This window comes from Petromyzon marinus, chromosome 2 (genome assembly GCF_048934315.1).
Source record: "Petromyzon marinus isolate PM22_M1 ecotype Great Lakes invasive population chromosome 2, UKy_Petmar_22M1.pri1.0, whole genome shotgun sequence".
NCBI lineage: Eukaryota > Metazoa > Chordata > Hyperoartia > Petromyzontiformes > Petromyzontidae > Petromyzon > Petromyzon marinus.
Window position 1 is genome coordinate 19,936,075 of NC_133668.1, and position 13,982 is coordinate 19,950,056.

The window sequence follows — 13,982 nt, forward strand, 5'->3', positions numbered from 1 at the left end:
TACTTCCTATGGCAGGAACTAGTATATGAATAGGACAATGTTAACTTCTAAAAAAAAAAGTTGTGAAAATTTACCCACCCCGGAGGGACCTTGAAATCCTCGATTGGGATTTCAACTTATGACCTCTCACTTTTCAGTTGCGTGCTCTAACCACAGCGTATCCCGGGCGGATAAGAACAGATAAGGCCATTCACAATAACATACCGATGCAAAGTGTATGTTTATGTTTTGGTACTGCTGGCTTTAATCAGACACATCGACAATATTTTCCACAAGTTTGAGACAGCCTAAAATAGGATGTGGTGAATATGATTGAAAAAAGAACGTGTCTTTCCAATGGGACACGCACTTCTGTCGTTACGCAAGCGAGACTGCGTGTGTCCAGACACACCTAGAAGCAAAACAAGTGTCACAGGATTAAGGCCCTTCAAACAAAACATCCTGTTTAAAAGAACTGTCCCCTATTCTGCAGCGCTAAACAGGTGTGAATGAACAGGAAGGCACATTAGTAAACACAATAGCAATCACGGCTCCTTGTGTCTGCATGGTTAGAGGCTTAGCAGAAACATGGGTTAGATTACATTATCACTGCAGGAAGTGTGACCTGGCTAAGGGGGGCTGAGGGCTTATGGCTGCTGCTGCCTCTGCATTGCACTCAGGGATATAGCAGGCCTTGCCAAATGCAGTGACATGGTTATGTTGTCCCTCTGTCTTAAATGTCTTTTTCACACCTCCGATTAGCGCGGTTGGCTATGTACGGTGCGAAAAAAGTTCAACATACATACAAATGTGGATTTGCAGGCATGGTGACATATACATGTATTCCAGGCATGGTGGCACATGCCGATAATCCAGTGCTCTAGAAGAGAGGTTGGTGGATGGTAAAAAATCAGTTCAGCAAGCATGTTGTTGCTATACCCGTTTGGACTTTGTGTCATCACCTCGCGTCTGTCGATTTTCTGTACGTACTCCAGTTTTCTCCCAAACATACTTACAAGAATGTTCAAATTCAAACAATTTAATCAGGAAACGTCTACAAAACACACTCGGTAAGGCTTTTCTGGGCAAATAAATGACTCGTATTATTGCTACTTTTCCAGGGAATATTGTTTGAGCCGGTGGGAAACAAAACTCCCATCTTGTGTAATGAATGGGGGTAAAGACACAGTCACACAAGGCTCATCACAGAAAGTCCCTCCAGCCTCTGGTACACGTGATACATGGCTGTAGTTGAGGGCACAAGGCAGGCATTCATGACCGTATTAATACACAGAGTGAGTGTGTAATGTGATCAAAGTAAGGAGCCAACAGCACCCCACTCCGAAACACAAGGTTTCAGGTACTTATGCAAAAGCCTAAAATGAAGTACAATTCCAACTATGCCATATATTAAAATAAAAAATGTAGTTCTTAATTTGAACCTCATGGCGGGACACCGGGGTCCCATAGGCCCCCGGCTCTCGCATAAACATATCATAATGTAAACAAAATCTTTGCTCTTTTTCACCGATGGGTTTGAAGGATGGTGGCAAGTGTTGTCTTGTTAAACTACGCCATTAAAACTGAAAACTACTTACCTGCAGTACCTCTATTTAAATACACTTTCGAAAAAATTATTTACACCCTTCTGTCAATCATCGTGTTTCTCAGTGTGGATTTGTGAACACCACTTTGTAAACGGTACGTAAAATAGTAAGCGTTTTCAATGCGCTGTTCATATTGTAACAAGCATTTATACCAATGTTACTCTACAGTGTAGTGGGTCGCCGCTCCTCTTATCCGCATTGATACGAGCGGTATGTGGGGACTATGGCTTAACCGCAAAAAAAAAACTATCTGCACAGATGCAAACGGACAAGGGAAGTATTATTAAACAGAAGGAATCTCATCTGTTAAACATCTGCAGGTAATAGGATTGTCATCGTTTGATCCTGGCTGCAGACATTGGTAGGTCACAAATAATAATGAAGATAAGAGAGCAGTTTAACTGTATTATGCATCCTGTAATGACAAATAAATGACTCAAGTAATTTAGGCAGTTTGAGCAGCTTTGGATCAGACTTATGATCCTGCCCATACCCGAGCATGGAGTGCATTCGCTTATTCAGCTCTTCTGCGTATTCGTCCTCGCTGCGCTTGGACGACATGACAACAGAATGATCCGCGCCAGGTGGGTCGCGGTGGGACAGAGTCGCCAAAAACAAATATATTTATTACGATTTTGACTCCCGTTTATTCGGGGCCTCGGGGTCCCGTCATACAGTTCATTTATAGAAAAAAAGCCTCGTGGGGTCTAAAGATTGTTGCAAAAGATGCTGCATTGGGATGTTTGAAATAATATTACATTTTATTACTTTGCATTTAACACTCAAGGTCCAATAGGGTCTGGACCTGTGGCTAAAACACCGATAATAACAGTCAAAAGGGTAGGAAGTTCAAATCCTGGACAGATGATTAATGATTCAGCCCATTATCTAACTGTGCAGAATTAACATTGGTCATCCTATGGAAAGACTGGCTACTGCCATGAGTTATGTGGAATGTATACCACTGTCTCAACATAGCCGATGGAGATTTAGTGCCACCCAAGTTCAACTGAGTAGGGAGATACTTTACCTTTATTAACTATGACGATACTAAATTAATCTGAGGGATTGTGCTCGTGATGATAAACAAGGTAAAATGTATCTATGCAACTGTGATTTCAAAACCCCGATGAATACATTGGCAAATGAACACACGTAAGGCTGGTTGAACACAAGGAGAGTTCATTTAATATAACACTACAAGTTCAACTGCAGCACGTAAAATAGTATCACGCTATATTCTTAGTTCTTTCAGTAAAGTCACATATATAAAACAATATATTTTATTATTTTGTTGTTTCCCTTCAACGTGACTTTACCGAAAGAACTAAGAATATGAATTACTGCAGTCACGAAAGCTTTAAATCAAAATTTAGTATCACGCTGTTTAAAATTACTAGTGGTTGTCCTGTGAAGATTGATTCCTACTACAGCTTCAAATGTGGAATTCACACCACTGGCTCAGGTTTACCAAGGGAGATGAGCACTGCCCCAAGCTTGTTTGAGCAGGGAGCTGCTCTGATTTATGCGACTTGAAAGATGTATTAACATTAAAACAAAGGCAGTTGTGTCAGTCAGTGTAAACCTGCTAAAAACAAGCAGTGGGGTGGCACTCATGTCTGCTGACAGCCGAGTCAGTGGTGGAAATTCCATATTCTGTTGATTTCCCATAATGTGGAACAATTTTTTTGACCCTGGAAGGATCACTGTGGGCTGAGTCAAGCCATAATTTAGATTTGAACTCGCAACTTTCTGATTTTGAGTCCTTAGTGACCATGGGTTATTGATTATACGAATTATATTTACAATAATTTAAATTACTTATCTCAGAAAGCCCAATTGAATCTAAAGCCTTTTATGATGGTTCCGCACAGGGCCCTTTTTCAAATGTGTGTTTTAATGAATGTTTGGCATGCTGGAAGAAACCAGAGTGCCTGAAGAAATGTATACATAAGGAGAAAACAATCAATGGCCTGGAAAGATAGGCCAGGAATCATCTTTCTTTACTTATCTCATGACTACCTCTCTGCCCAGCGGGGGATTTTCACCATCTGTGATCCAAGGCAAAGGATTAGACACATGGTTCCACCACACCCTTGATGCTAAGAGTGCCGGATGAAGGTGAATTTTGTACGAGTGGGTTGTGGAGTGCCCCTGACCTTCGCCTGAGCTCGTCTGCTACGATGGAGCGGCAGGTGAAGAGGTAGGCCCGCAGTGACTTGAGTTGCTGTCTCATGGTTCGCAAGGATGCCAGCTCAGCCACATGCTTATAGAGCTTAGGGTTCACCTCGCTCACGTCCAGCAGTGGCTCCTCCGCTATGTATTCCAAGAACTCCTTGGCCTGCTTTGCCACCTGCGCATTCACAGGATCAAACAAGCGCAGGGGCACATGTGAGTGTACTGTACAAGTGCTTTTGTAGGCATGGGTATCGCTGTGGTGAGAGGTCTACCCGGAATTATGAAAATGAAACCACTGGTTGTATCTAATTGCACTGCTCAGAATGACAGCATATAACACTGAAGGGGACGAATGCTAACTCGATGTAAGGCTACTGGAGATGAAGGGAAATACAGAGGTAGTCGATCCATGACATCTGGGTGCCGAGACAGGAGGGTGATTGATGCTGCACCATAGCCATCGAGATGCGAGACCTCTCACAGGAGTGTTTACATTAAAATAAACGCACCACTCACTCAGTGCCTGTATTTTAACCGATGAGTACAGGGCTTTAATTAAATGGGGTATAGCTTTGCATACATGCGTCAAAGATTTGCAAATGTTATTATATTCACATTACATCTACTTTAATCAATTACGCAGTTTGATATATGTGGTTTATTTGGATTAATTAGACGAAGTTGTATTGTAAGTTGTAGTTAGGGTGCGTAGCTCACAATCAGAAGGTTGTGACATCAAATGCCAGAAGGGGGTCGACACTACTTATCATCCCTTCAGGTAAAAAAAAAGGCATACCATTTCACGGGAAGTCAGCAGTGGTTATTATATGGAAAAACTGGCCACTACCATCATAAAGAGACACTTCCACTGTTGGCTCAGGCCTAGGCAATAGCTATGAGCAACATCTCATTGCTGGTTTGGGCATGGAGACACTTTGGCTTGGCTTTGATGTGAATGTTGTCAATTTATTATCTTTCATTTACATTAAGAAAAAAGTTTTGAGATCAAACTTTTAATTCTGAAACCTACCACTTATCGGCTATTGTATAATTATTTCTGCAATATGTTTTGAAACCATGTACGTAAAGTTTTTGCAGATTAAATAATATATTTTTATCCTCAGGGTCAATTTTTACAATGTTTTCACTTTTTAAAGTCAAAATTTTCCTGCTCAAATGAGCATGGGCAGAATCAATATCTAATGTCGGCATGGAGCCACCAAAGGAAATTACACATTCCTATGCCAGAGATAAATCTATTGACTTCCAAACAAGAGTTTCGATTTAAAGCTTTCGTGATTGCAATGATTCATCTTCTTTGGTTCTTTCGGTAAAGTCACGTAGAATGAGAATAAAATAATAAATGATGAAGGCCGCTTGTGTTGTGGCCGAAACGTCGTGAGAATATTATTGTGTTATGTTATTTTATTTTATCAATTTATTCTTTTATTCTCATTCTACGTGACTTTACCGAAAGAACCAAAGAAGATTCCAACGAGAGGTACTTGTTTTTATTAGCCCTGGAGGAGTGGTGAGCTGAATCAACACTCAACCGGGATCTGAACTCATCACTATCTCATTGTGAGTCGAGCGCTGTAACCACAGTGCCACCTCGCCGGATACATTTTAAGATTAGAAAAATCAAATGAGATTAGAAGAACGACTGTGCGGTTTATTTCTCGCTCAATCTGTCGCCACCGTTCGGGGAAATGGAACAACAGGAGTAGTATCACCCCGGATGTAGCCATAACACGTCTGGCCCAAGAGCCACGAGTGACGCACAACAGCTGTTGAAACAAAGCGAACGCTGTTTTTTCGCATCGGCCCGCAGCAGACGAAGTTAGCAGCCTAGCAAGGAATGCCGCAGGGTCCGCAGCAGACTGGCAGCAGGGCTCGTTTGAAAAGCTCGCAGAAAAGAAATGCCCCGCAGCGAAAAATAATTGGTGGATCGGCTGTAACATTACCCTGTGCTCTATGCAGCAGCACACCCGAACAGGTCTAGCATTTCAGGCTTTGCTCTTTTGTGGCCTCGGTCAGATTCCTTTGATTGGGACTGACAGCCGTTATCAGATCCATGTGAAACAAACCATGACTTGACGCTTGCGTAAAGGGGGTGGGGTTTTGCTGCCTGCGGGGACTTTGAATGAACAATTGCATGGCCAAAACTTGTTCCGCATTTATCCTGTATGATGCAAATGCGATTTTCAAAGCATATTTGATACTATGCTATATAGGTAGGCAATAGGTTAGCGAAATGTGGCAGCAGCTAAGAACCAGAATATACAGGAAGTAATTCAACATAGCATTGTAATCAGATGCCCAAAGGCAGGTGTTAATAATGCTATTTGAATTCTAGATTTGAAGCTTTCGTGACTGCAAGGATTCATACTCTTTGGTTTTATTCGGTAAAGTCACGTAGAAAAAAATAAAACAAAATAAAATAATTAAATCACGACGTTTCGGAGGCAACACAAGCTTCAGTCTTCAGGTGGAAAAGTCAACGCAGAAACGTCGTGATTTAGCTATTTTTATTGTTTCTAAATATTTTTATATTTAGGCCTCAATTTGTAAAAGCCAGGATTACTGTCAATTTCTACTATGTGTACTAGATGTTTTAAGTCTACAAAGGGGAATTGAAATGCATTGATCTTCAAGAATATGATGAATAGTATGTATGTGGTCTACGGTAGGGAAAGCTTTCCCAAAACCTGCTTGCCCACGTGTTTGGCTGGCCTGTAATATGTTCATTATTTTGTTCCAAATGATATTCTTAAACAATTTATACACGTGTGATAAGAAGCTAATGAGTCTACAGTTTTTCAAGTCAGTTTCAGCTCCCATATTGAATTAAAGAGCAAGTAAGGCATCATTCCGTTGTTGTGGCATTTCATTTATCCATGAACATTCATCAACAAATCTGCAAATCGTGTTCCAGCAGTTGGTGTCCCCTTCGTTGATGATGTTCAATGTTATGGCATTCGGTCCAGAAGCTTTTTCATATTTGAATGGGCAGAGATGACTTGTTTAAAACTTCCTCCTCATCCTGAGAGATGATCTTATTCCCGAGCTAAATGCATGTTTATGCTACAGAGATCTGCATAAAATGACTCAACGAATTTTAAGATTCTATCTCAGTGAGTTATTATTCCATCCAATTCCCAAAGGGCTACCATTGTGAACTGCCAATCATCAACCTCCATTTTGCCGATAATATGATCCCGTAACTTGTTATGACGTCCTCAATTATTTCTCCGAGTTGTGCTCCACAATTTGTTTTCATTTGCTTCCTAATTATTTTACAGAGTTCTGTGTATTCAACCTTCAGTCTCGCATATCCGTGCCTTTGATATTTCTCAACATGTCTTTTATGATTTCAGACAACTTACTCTGTTTGGTTAAGAATCCTTCCCCCTCACTAGTAGTGTATTGGAATGTAAAAGTTAATGTATTAATTAATAGTGACATCTATGTCATCAATTTGATTATCTAGGCATAGGAATGTGTTACTTTGCATTAACATGAAACCTACAATCAGCTAGCAGATGCCCAAGATTTTATATATGCCATCTTATAATTGCCTGAAGTTAGTTTTGCCCTCTTTGGCCATATTGGATCACACCCAGTCTGTGTTCACTTCCTGTGAAGACAGAAATGCTTCAATCTGGGATTTGTCTGTTAGAATCAAGTCACTCTCATTCCTAAAGACGCGATCCGAGCTTCTCAATATCCGTCTCTTTGATTCCTTATTTTTCATATATAATTCACAATTACATCTTAAAATTCCTACCATTCAGCGTGCGTCATAATGTAGGCGGGGTAATGGGGCTCCCACCTTGTCAATGCAGGGAATCTCCAGTGTGGCCTTGGATTAGTGTTGGAGCAGCATGGGTGCTTCAAGAGCACAGCTGTATGACGCAGTAACAGCGTGTCACCTAATCTCGGGAAGCACCGCGTGTCCGATAACGACTCCGACACTTTCCTCTTTATTTGCACACAAGTAGCCACGTGCTACCCATTAAGAGTTTGTATTCCAGTACTGTCTCTAGATGGCGCTAAGGCAGAACACCTCAAATGCCACTTGGCTGTGACTTTATATTCTCTTTTCTCATTTATGAAGCCTCAGATGGGTGTCAGGCAGACCAAGATACACAACCTTGGTATGCAACTATAAAAAAGGCAATGTCTTATTTTAAAAGATAAAAGGCCACTCACGGCTTCAAAATCTAACTTTACCTTTTGCAGACTGACGTCCCAGTTATGCAGCACGCGCCCAGGGATGAGGACGAGATCGTCTGCGTGGCAGTGCACGCAGTAGTAGCGCCGACTGTAGGAGCACACCTTGGCTTTACCATAGCAGAAACCGATCTCCCGGCCGCAACCTATATGAGAATTAAAGGAACGGGGGGGGAAGTAGCCAGTGTTATGGAGTCCATAGAAGCAATGACTGCCAAGCACGAAAATCGGTATGGATGTGCTTGCTGTATGCGTGCTTGGAGAGCTGGGCATGCATGCTTGCAGCCAAGTGCTTTGCTGGCACGGTTTGTGGATCCCGCAGAGGTCGTCATGTGCCTAAGATGCTCATCACATAGCTGCTGACTTGCTGCAGTTGAGAACCTGGTTTAATAACCAGGGGCTAAAACCTGAATTTGAGCTCAGAATCTCAGTGGTGCCAAGTTAGTACTGTACAGGTACTCTGAAAGTGGAATAAAATGTCTAATTGTATTCCTTAGTGGGCTGATGTCTTTGAACTCACTGCAATCTCACTATACTTGTGAACCTAGATTAATTCTGAAGGGCTGCATACATTGAAACTCAGCAGTGATGCCTTGAAGCTTCAACACAAGCACGAACTACCCGAGCCATTAGACTATTTGAATTTAGCTCCACATGGAAATAAATATGCTCATTTAGTGTCATTATCATTAGAGACATCAATATATTAGGTAAAATGGGCTGTTTTATATAGCTCTCATTGCAGTTATTTATCCTGTTTGCATGTTTAATAGACAACTGCTCTTGAAATAAAATAAATATGATTATTCCAGCTGAGAAAACCTGGTAAATTGGGATTTATGGACATGCATTCACTGATGGCACACCAGAGATGAAAATTACACAGAACTGTTCAAAATACACAAAACATAAAAAATGCACAACAATTAAATATCTCCTTTTCAGACAATTATTATTTAGAACACTCATTCTACAGATGATATTGTCACTTCAGAAAATTAAGCTAAAGTGATTGTGCGCTTAAAAAAACAGTATGAAAGAAAATGACATCGTCAACAATATAATGGTTTTTATAATGTTTTAAATATTCAAAACACCATTTACAACTAGCAATTGATTTGAAACAAACTTAAACGTGCACCACAATATGAATTGACTTGCAATGGTGGCACTTCCAATTTTCATAGATGAATCATCCAACATATGAATCATCCATGAACACCAGTAAGATGCATCATATTGTGCCGCGTCAAACAAAATGCAAATGCACTTGTGCGTATAATGCTTATAAACGATGTGAGAAAAGTGTTTATCCACAGCACTGTCGGCACATCTATCTCCGCTACCTGACAGACTACACGAACAATCAAATGTGCCTTATTCTTTTTTATATCGATCCATGTGGCACTGTGATAAGTATTTTTATTTTGGAGGTCAACTTGGTGCACAACCACTCTGGATTCAGACAAACGAGTGCCTCTGTGGGAAATGAACAGTTGATATTATCACAGTTCTTGGTTCATTCGGTAAAATCACGTTGAAGGGAAACATTAAAATAAAAAATATATGAAACAATAGAATTCTCACGACTCTAGATTTGAAGCTTTCGTGACTGCAAGGATCCATACTCTTTGGTTCTATTTGGTAAAGTCACGGTAAGTCACGGTAAAGTCACCTACGTGAATTTACCGAATAATTCTCACGACGTTTCGACTGCAACACAAGCAATCATCATCAGGTGTGCTTGTGTTGCAGTCGAAACGTCGTGAGAATTGTATTGTTTTATATATTTTTTATTTTATTGTTTCCCTTCTACGTGACTTTACCGAAAGAACCAAGAATATGAATCCCTGCAGTCACGAAAGTTTTAAATCAAAATTCTCACAGTTGCTCAGGGCTGCCAATATTTACGAGCACTGCCTCCCAGGCTCGTTTGAGTAGGGAGAGGTTTCTCACTTTTTATGGTTAAAACAAATAATCGGCAATCCAGCAATTATATTCACTATTAAAAAAAGGCACTTGAAAAAAAAATGTAATGCTTAAGCCAACACTCCACCAGAGCACAAAAAACGTTATTTTCATGCCATGAAAAACATGTTCAATTAATATGGTAATGTTTTAAATGAGCCTACATACAGCTGCTCAGGCACAATATTTGCCATCTCTAATAAACACGCTCAACTGTCACTTGAAATGATGGAGATATCTGTGCTGAGACAAAAACACAGTAAAACTGTACACTCGACTATTTGTATTATTTAAATATTCTTCACACATTATTTGCCAAAGATAAAAAAATATAACACCTCGGTGACAGCCAAATAATGCATTTATCAAGGAACAAACGGCTCACATTCTAGAGCTTACTAGCAGGAAGTACCCGGCATAGCCCGGGCGAATCTTTTTTCGTCAAAACTCATCTTAATAACCTTACATATACAAACACAGATACTAAGCTATTTTTAAAGGCCGGTGGACCGTTTGTCCATTTCTTCACCAACAAAATTATAAGAGGCTTGCAGAAGTCCAAAAAGTTATAGAAAGCGGGGGGTAAATAGTTGATATAAAAGGTTTCCGAAAATTCTCGCCCCCCCTTAAAAAATGTGTACCCCAGCATGTATATATACGTACACACCCTACATACAACAGAGCAAGTAGTATTGTTATTGACTCTGTAGTTGTATCAACTGACTGTACAGGAGTATGTAGTGAGCCAGTTGTAGCTACTGAACGTAGTTATATCTACTGGCCCCACAGTACTATATACTGACTGTAGTAGTAACTACTGACCATAGTAGTATCTACCGGCCCTACAGTAGTATCTACCGACTCTATAGTAGTAAAAAACTTGATCTGAAGCCTTCGTGACTGCAGGAATTACTCTTTGGTTCTTTCGGTAAAGTCACGTAGAAAGAAAATAAATTAAATAATAAAATACGTTTCAAATGCAACACAAGCAATCGTCATCAGGTAGAAAACAAACCGAGTGAACTTAGAAATACAATGCAATTCAACACAGAGAGTCGGCTAACACAACAGTCAACATCCTACCTGGTTGATTAACGTTCTCCCAAAGATTGCTACATTTGAGAGAGACAAAACACAGACACGAAGACACACAGACAGACACACAAGCAGAGAGAGACAACAGAGACACATAGAGACACAGAACATAGACACACAGAGAGAGACACACACATAGACACACAGAGACCCAACGCCTCTGTGTCGAGGCCTTAAATAGAGAGAGAGAGAGGGGCGGGGCAAAGAGAGAGGTGGGTCACACTTAACTTCTAATTGAGCAATCTTTGGGGAACGTAATGAACCAGGCTATGCATTAACTGTGTTAGCCGACTCTCTGTGTTGCATTGCATTGCATTACATTTCCAAAAATTTGCTAAGTTTGTTTTCTCAAACTGCCTATTTCTCTCTCTAAAATTTAACCAGGCTCTCATAGATCCATTCGCTTTCTCTCCCCAGGCCGCTGCGGGGTGGATTTCCACACAACTCTCTCTAATATTTACCAGGCTTGTTGGGTCTTTTTCTCCCCCGGCTGCCGTGGGGGGGATTTCCACACAGCTCTCTCATTGACATGCTAATTTCTCTGCTCCAGCAGACCCACCTCTCTTTCTGCACCCCCCCCCCCCACCTCTCTCTCTATTTAAGGCTTCGACACAGAAGCGTTGGGTCTCTGTTTGTCTATGTTGTGTGTCTCTCTCTGCTTGTGTGTCTGTCTGTGTCGTCTCTGTGTCTGTGTTTTGTCACTCTCTCAAATTTAGCAATCTTTGGAAGAACGTAATCAACCAGGTAAGGTCCTGACTGTTGTGTTAGCCGACTCCCTGTGTTGTATTGCATGGTATTTATAAGTTCACTAGGTTTGTTTTCTACCTGATGACGATTGATTGTGTTGCAATCGAAACGTTGTATGCTATTATTTGATTTTCTTGCTATAGTAGTAACTACTAACTCTATAGTAGTATCTGCTGACTCTATAATAGTATCCACTAACTACAGTAGTAACTAGTAACTGAATAGCAGTATCTAGTGACTCTACAGTAGTATCCACTGACTCTATAGAAGTAGCTACTGACCGTAGTAGTATCTACTGACTGAATATTAGTATGTATTGACTGTAACAGTATTTACTGACCGTAGTGGTATATACTGACTGTTTTACTATCTACTGACTCTATATAGCGGTATCTACCAACGCAATAGCAGAATCTACTATCACTACAGCAGTGCATAGCGACTGTGGTGGTACCTGCTATCACTACAGCAGTGCATATCGACTGTGGTGGAACATGGTATCATTCCAGCAGTGCATACCGACAGTGGTGGTACCTGCTTCCACTACAGCAGTCCATACTGTGGTGGTGCTGCTATCACTACAGCACTGCATACTGACTGTGGTGGTATCCTGCTTTCACTACAGCAGTGCATACTGTGGCGGCACCTGCTATGATTACAGCACTGCATACTGACTGTGGTGGTACCTGCTATCACTACAGTAGTATATGCTGACTCTATAGCAGTATATAGACTATAGCACAAAGTAATCACCTGACAAAATGGCGTGGTGAGGCCTAGTCCCGTGCAGAGTCCCCGGCCTCGCCTAGATTGCCCAGCCGGCCAAGGTGGCACCTTGGCAGGCTGGGGGCTGGGCCGCTACCCCAGCCCCCCCATCATCCACCCACCCGCGCTACAATAATACTATCTAAGCGCTATATTATTATCTACGGACTCTATAGTAGTAACTGCATGCATCAGGATTGGGGGGGGAGAGAAGAGGACAGTACACTGAAGAATTTACCTCAGCGTTTTGTGTTGTTTAACAGCATTTTTAAAGCGAAATAAAACTTCCCCCTCACCCCCACCGAACGCGTGTGACTTGGCAGGGGCCGTCCCCCCCACCGAAGGCGTGCGAGTTGGTATGGTCGAGCGCACGTAATAAATAAAGATAAATCGATAATTAAACTACTTTTAAGTTGACGGATGAGAAAACGGAATACCGCTTGCTCACCACGGGGCTTACGGCGTGGTACCTGGCTATTTTTTTTCAAGTAAACCCCACCGTTTGAGAGCCAAATCCTTTGCAAGCGTGCGAACACACACACAGACAAAAAAATGTCATTTATATATATGAAAAAGGTGGGCCATTGCTCTCCATGTGTGTTAATCAGGATGCATCTAAACTCTAAACCCACATCAATGGCAGAAAGACAGACCGAATGAACACAATTCTGTGTGATCATCATCATTATCACTACACCATTACTTTGGTTATTGGATGTCCTTTCAGTAAACAAACATCAGAAAGCCCCAAAAAGTAATTTTCTCCTAATTCCCAGTCGGACATATCATGTTAATCTTGGCAAACTATCTACATAAGCAAGTTGCAGCAGTCAGAGACGAAGGTTAATATTGAAGTGTTTGATGTATCTGGCCTGGTAGAGATATAATTTGTGTGCTGGATTCAGTCGTCAACTTGGACCAACATTTCTTCAGGGTCACTTGTTATCAACAGTAAGACCCCCACACTATGGAAATGTGGACGTTTCAATAATGATGGAAAAACAACTAGTGGATAATCATCTCGTAATTTTCCTTTTTGCATGCAAACACTTCTACCTTAACTATCATGTATATAGATTGCAGGGTGTGATATGCAGAGTGCGATGTGTAGTGTGGTGGACAGGGTGTATTGTGCATGGTTGGTGTGCAGGTTGAAATTGATGTTTTCAAAATGTTGCCAACCTCTAGCAAACATCAATACAATAAGCAACACAGATCCGACAATGGTTAGGCATTAAAAGCACAAGTAAAAGTGTGGTTAGTAGTGAGTAGTGAATTGTTTTCAGTGTGCGCATGTGGACAAAGTGCACGCCAGGTGTAATCCCCCGGCAGATCTAGAATTACACAGGAACTCCCTCTAATCAGACTCCCAAGCCAACCAGGCGAGGAAGCATTTTATTAGACAGGGGG

General features: G+C 41.3%; 1 protein-coding gene across 3 annotated transcripts in view; it reads right to left on the reverse strand.

Annotated features, from left to right (window-relative positions):
* LOC116945297 (pleckstrin homology domain-containing family M member 1-like) overlaps positions 1–13,982 on the reverse strand; it is a 70,712-nt gene that overhangs the window by 21,050 nt on the left and 35,680 nt on the right. For 2 of the 3 annotated variants that reach the window (XM_032959715.2, XM_032959721.2), the window contains exons 8-9: positions 7,998–8,143; positions 3,746–3,939 (exon numbers count right to left, since the gene is read on the reverse strand). In XM_032959715.2, coding sequence (XP_032815606.2) covers positions 3,746–3,939; positions 7,998–8,143 — 340 coding nt within the window. The remainder of the gene's footprint in view (positions 1–3,745; positions 3,940–7,997; positions 8,144–13,982) is intronic. The other variant, XR_004403229.2, reaches the window with a different exon arrangement.